This window comes from Saccostrea echinata, unplaced genomic scaffold (genome assembly GCF_033153115.1).
Source record: "Saccostrea echinata isolate AGI-Se365-2 ecotype Australia unplaced genomic scaffold, CSIRO_AGI_Sech_v1 ptg000085l, whole genome shotgun sequence".
Classification (NCBI taxonomy): domain Eukaryota; kingdom Metazoa; phylum Mollusca; class Bivalvia; order Ostreida; family Ostreidae; genus Saccostrea; species Saccostrea echinata.
Genome location: NW_026889834.1, coordinates 216498 through 222379, shown reverse-complemented (window position 1 = coordinate 222379; position 5882 = coordinate 216498). Strand labels below are relative to the sequence as shown.

Below are 5882 nucleotides of genomic sequence, written 5' to 3'. Positions count from 1 at the left end.
GAAAAGAGACACCGAACACGACTGCAAGAGTACAACAGCAGGAAAAGTTGTTCAGGGTTCTTCCTTTTGCAAACATAAGTGATTCCAAATTGTCCTTTAAAAATACATATCAAAATCAAGGAAAACACGGGTGCGGATCCAGGAATATTTTTCCAGGGGAAGTTGGGTGGGTGGGTGTATTGTTTATATTAACTATTATAATTACACTTTGCTCGATCCAGGGAAACCTATTTCATGGAGGGGGACACTTTAGACATTTTCTTAAATAAATTTTCTTCAGATACATGACTCTCCTTTTTAACTATAAGAGGATGCTCTTGTTTCCGGGAGCAAGGTAACTTCACACATTTTAAGGAAAATTCATTTTTCTTAAATAATTCCAGGGAGGCCAAAACTCACATCCCACACCCTCCCCCCCCCCCCCTTACACCTGCGCATGAAACAGACCTTGAACATTGTGACACGTGCAATTATGAATTACAGTTCTCCCGGCATGTAGACTGGTCCGAAGAATTAAAAGCTTTTATTGTTTGTAAACACATGTAATTAAAAAAAAAGACATGAAAGTAATTTCAAAATAAACATTTAAAATCAATAATTTGATTATTCAGCATAAATTAGAGTGGGTTATCAATTTTCCTAACACCAACCCAAGTCTGATATTATTCTTTTATCTATAATTAAGGACAGACGGAGTGAAATTTAAGGTCCCTAGCAAAATTGATTAATCTACAGAATTCATTGAACTAAACATTGAAAATAAGAATGAATTTCTCTTATACATGTAAAAGAAATTTGTATTGTAAGATTGAATGAAATCTTTTAACGTATATGCTGCTTCTCGGGGGGGGGGGGGGTTAAAATTATTTTTCAGTGTATACATATATCTACTATGCAAGAACGGTCGCCCGCGTGGTGCAGTGGTTAGAGCGTCTGCTCTAGAGTCGCGGAGTAAGGAGTTGATCCTTACGTCGCGGGTTCGAATCCCATTGTGGGACGTGGAGACCGGTCCTTCGGATGAGACCGTATAAACCGAGGTTCCGTGTCGCAGTAGGTGCTGGCACGAAAAAGATCCCTCAGTGCTCAATGGCCGTAAGTGCCGAGTATAGGACAAAATTTTCAGCTCTCCACCGGCAAGTGGTTGCGTCTCCATATGAGTGAAAAATTCTCGAGAGGGACGTTAAACAACATACAAACAAATAAACAAACTATGCAAGAACGCCAAAATAAACGGAGTTGTTTGCCTTCGTTATTTGACGCATGGTATAAAATGCACGACGACAATACAGGGGAAAGGATTTCTCCATCAATACCCGTTAATGCCATTCAATGTGATACATGTACATTTATCCTTCGTCTAACAGTATATGATAAATATCGTAATATCCTAAATCCTCATTCTAAAATGTTTACTTTACAAACTCCTTGCTCTTTACTACGGTATCATTATTCTAGCCATTTTTATTGACAGCTAGCACGTCCAACAGTAAACGAAGATTCAATGAAGCAATAGTTCTTCAATCTAGCTACTTATTATGATTTTATGTACTGATTTACTGCAAAGAGAATGGGAAAAAAAATTTTAAATTACAATTTACTTAAGAGGAACACATTTAAAAAAACAGAATTATGTAAACATGCATTTTAATCAATCAGCCAGGCATTAAGCCAAATGATCATCATACAAACACATGAAAGAAACAAGATGTGTTTGTGAAACACAGATGCCCCCGTATGGCAGGTTATGGCGAAGGTTAAAGTTTCTCAAATGCAAGTCAAAATCCAGGCCAAAAGATAAAAAATGTTAAATTTGAAAGCCCTAGCTGCAACTGTTCAAAAGTTATGGCGAAGGTTAAAGTTTTTTTAAAGTAAGTAAAACATCAAGGTCAAGGTCAAAGTTGTTGGAATCCAAAGGAAGGTCTTGTCACAAGGATTACGTATGTATAGTATGAAAGCCCTAGCACCAACCATTCAAAAGTTATGGCCAAGGTTAAAGTTTTTCGAAAGTAGGTCAAACTCCTATGTCAAGGTCAAAGGGTCAAAGTGGTTGGTATCCAAAGGAAGGTCTTGTCACAAGGATTACATATGCGAAGCACGAAAGCCCTAGCACCAACCATTCGAAAGTTATGGCCAAGGTTAAAGTTTTTCGAAAGTAGGTCAAACTCCTATGTCAAGGTCAAAAGGTCAAAGTGGTTGGTATCCAAAGGAAGGTCTTGTCACAAGGATTACATACGTGAAGAATGAAAGCCCTAGCACCAACCATTCAAAAATTATGGCCAAGGTTAAAGTTTTTCAAAAGTAGGTCAAACTGCTATGTCAAGGTCAAAAGGTCACAATGGTTGGTATTCAAAGGAAGGTGATGTCACAGGGATTACATATGTGAAGTATGATAGCCCTAGCATCAACCATTCAAAAGTTATGGCAAAGGTTAAAGTTTTTCAAAAGTAGGTCAAACTCCTATGTCTAGGCCAAAAGGTCAAAGTGGTTGGTATCCAGAGGAAGGTCTTGTTACAAGAAATACACGTGTGACGTTTGAATCCCCAAGCACCAACTGTTCAAAAATTATGGCCAAGGTTAAAGTTTTTCAAAAGTAGGTCAAACTCCAAGGTCAAGGTCAAAAGGTCAAAGTGGTTGGTATCCAAAGGAAGGCCTGGTCACAAAGAATACACATGTGAAGTTTGAAACCCCAAGCTCCAACTGTTCAGAAGTTATGGCCAAGGTTAAAGTCTCATAATTTTTTTTAAAAAGGGGGTCAAACTCCAAGGTCAAGGTCAAAGAGTCAAATATGATGGTACCCAGAGAAAGGTCTTGTCACAAGGAATAAACATGTAAAATATGAAAGACATAGCTTCAACCAATCAAAAGTTATGGGCAAGGTTAAAGTTGACAACAGACATACAGACAAACAGACAAACAGATAAACAGACAAACAGATAAACAGACAGACAGGACAAAAACAATATACCCCCGGGATCTTTCGATCCGGGGGCATAAAAAAAATGATTTGCAACTTCAAAGAATACGTACAGTAAGTGTTGCGACCACGATTGATGTTTCTTTTCTACTATGGTGATTAAATGAAAAGAACAAAATCAAATCTGTTTATTGTAAAAATGATGGCAGATATGCATTGTAAAGTGAATACATGTGTAGCAGCAGCAAGGCTCTATTTTCAAGGTCCTAGATTATACATACCTGACAATTAAAAATACCCCCCCCCCCCAACAAAAAAATTAATATCAAATTTTCGCATAACCTTTTTTACTTGCCAAGACATACCAAAATAAAATTTAGGTCTCAATTTCTTGAAATTTTTATTATGTTTAATATATTTTTAACACAGCTATAGGCCTATGTTGTGTTCCATAATATGAACATCACAATCACTGACACAAAATAACAAATTCATTTTAACTAAAGATTTTTCCATGAATCTAAAATATGTCATGCTATAGATAAGACATAATCCATTCACATTCATCAAAACGTAGAAGTCAAGTCACAACAAAGTATTACTGTTACACTGTACACTATTACGTTAGACTGTTACAGCTAATCAGATCACCTAATCTCAGTGGAGATTCGGCTCTTTTAGATATTTGGTCTGACGCCGGATCTCGGGACAGTCCTTCATAATTCACATCTTGAAATTAAGCCCCAACTTCGGCCGACTATAGCAAGAATTATTCACCTAGACGACACTGCCGTTCGATTCAATTAAGTCATTTGTTTAATTAACTCTCTGTCACTATTATTTCTACCTTGCTTACCGTCTAGTCCATCGTCAGCCTCAATCATCAGTCAGCAGTCGGCAGTCAATCATCGGTGCCTCGTCTCCTAGATCTAGATATTTTAATTAAAATTTTTAAATGATAAGGATAAATCAAATAGAACAAAATTCCATTAGTCAATAAGAAATTATTTCAAACTCAAATATTTCTAAGTATTAATATTACCAGTTTTGCATTTGCAGTAGATGTATTCTGACTGCAGATTCTGGTCTGATACTGCAAGGATTTCTTGTGTATTTGGGTTTTGCCATATCAAGTCTACCACATTCCTGGATACCTCCGTGATATACAAATCAACATCTTTTTCATCAAGATTTCCTTGGGGTTGTTCATCAAGATTGTCCATGCCGCACACCTCCAGGGTAGCCAGGAACACATAGCCATATGTTACAAACTTGATGTATCTGCAGCAAGATTGAAGGTTTTACCTACATCCTTCTTCGCGGATCTATGTCTTAACACATTTTTTAGGTGGAATAGAGTTCCTTTTTCGGCTGCACTTGAGCCATGGAAAAATAAGTTCATAATATCCTGAAATTGGCAAATGAAACATGAATAAAGATGAATCTGGTGCATTTTAAGTACATTAGCATAACTGATAGGAAAAAAACTCAGTTTACCGGCATGAGTAGCATTCTCTTATGAAATTCTTGAACTTGGGGTTGTAGACCCTGCAGTCTGTCCATAACACTTTCTCCATTTGACCTACTCAAGTAAGCATCATTATGGCGCTCACAGGAAAGTCCATCCCCAAAACAGAGTATCTCATGAGTTCTGTCTTCATGCACTGGCACGTATTGGTGTAAATTTTCTAAAATCATAATGGTACTTGCTGCAGTTGAAGGATTCTCTTGACAAACCCCGAGACTGATCTAAAATCAAGAAAAGTACATGTACTAATTATAATAAAAATGAACTTAGATAAAAATGGAATCCCTAATATTGCCTTCATTTTTCCACTGGAAGAACTGTAAATGATTCTAACGTTATTTTAGACAATGTCATAGTAGTAATCTAGTTTCATTTCTGGTCAGTTCCTTTAAGATTTCGAATGGGTTGAGCAATATTTTTTTTATTTTTAAATAGAACCCAGAAGCAAAAATCTTACCACTTTGCTCTTTTTATTTGATTCCCTCCAGTATTTGTGCCTAATGTGTTTCACAACCTTGCTGTTGGCAAAGTAAGGAACATGTTGCTGAATTATTCGCATGACAATGATTTCCATGCAGTTTCTTACTTCTTGAAGGTCGTGCTTCATGGGCAGAAACTTTTTCATGGGAATGTCAACAGCCCTTAGAACCTCTTCAGCAGTGATATGAGTAGTAGGGATGCGATTTTCTGCACAATATGATAAGGCCCACAGCATCATTTTGTTCTGTCTGTTTGTGTTTTGATGGCATGCCTTTGTCATCTTGCCAACATTGTCCCATGTAATGGTATATCCAGGTAAAGAAAGATCTAATATAATACCATAGTAAAATATACACATAGTTACAGTGTATACTCGTATAAGTCTTTATTTTGAAAAAAAAAGATTAATCATTTCTATTAAATATGATTCCTTAATTTATCCCATTACCTCCTTTAGACTCAATACTTTGTATCTCAACATCAGTTTCTCTATCACTAGGCAACTCCTGCAATGAGCTGCTAATTGTTGGTGATGAAGATACTAAGGCCTGTGATGATTCAGTCTCTCTTTCACTCTCCTCACTTATTACAGGGCTACTGTCTTCACTGCTCCTATAACCAACTTCTTCCTCAGGAACTTCAAACATCCCTGATTTAATCTGTTCCTTGATTGTAAATACCTGGAATTTTTTGCAATTAATTTTCATTTAAAAATAAATTTGTAAAAAAAAAAATCAAACCTCAATAACATTGTTCATTTTCAAAACATCTGCATCAGCATGTACCCTGAGATTTGTTATGAGTTATGATTCTTAGGACCGTCTTTAAACTAGTACAAAACCCTAGTTTGTTCAAATGACCAAATGCCTGCAAATAATATTATCATTAGTAAGAACATGTTGCATAAAATAATCTTTAATCAATATCATGATGAAAATAATGTTCATGAATGAAATACCT

The 5882-nt window shown here is 36.3% G+C and overlaps 1 protein-coding gene across 1 annotated transcript; it reads right to left on the bottom strand.

Moving 5' to 3' along the window:
* Positions 1-4178: 4178 nt before the first annotated feature.
* On the bottom strand, positions 4179-5569 carry LOC133176943 (uncharacterized). The gene is made up of 4 exons (XM_061312007.1): positions 5371-5569; positions 4900-5249; positions 4412-4663; positions 4179-4322 (listed from the first exon to the last, which is right to left on the bottom strand). Exons 1-4 carry the CDS (start codon positions 5567-5569, stop codon positions 4179-4181), a joined length of 945 nt encoding a protein of 314 aa, XP_061167991.1.
* Between the last annotated feature and the right edge of the window lie 313 nt (positions 5570-5882).

Excerpts from the sequence above, each read along its gene's own strand:
- LOC133176943 (XM_061312007.1), bottom strand. The coding sequence starts at position 5,569 with ATGTTTGAAGTTCCTGAGGAAGAAGTTGGTTATAGGAGCAGTGAAGAC. Across the intron at positions 5,250-5,370 it reads AAGTATTGAGTCTAAAGGAG|ATCTTTCTTTACCTGGATAT; the intron begins GTAATGGGATAA and ends GTATTATATTAG. Across the intron at positions 4,323-4,411 it reads AGAGAATGCTACTCATGCCG|GATATTATGAACTTATTTTT; the intron begins GTAAACTGAGTT and ends TGCCAATTTCAG.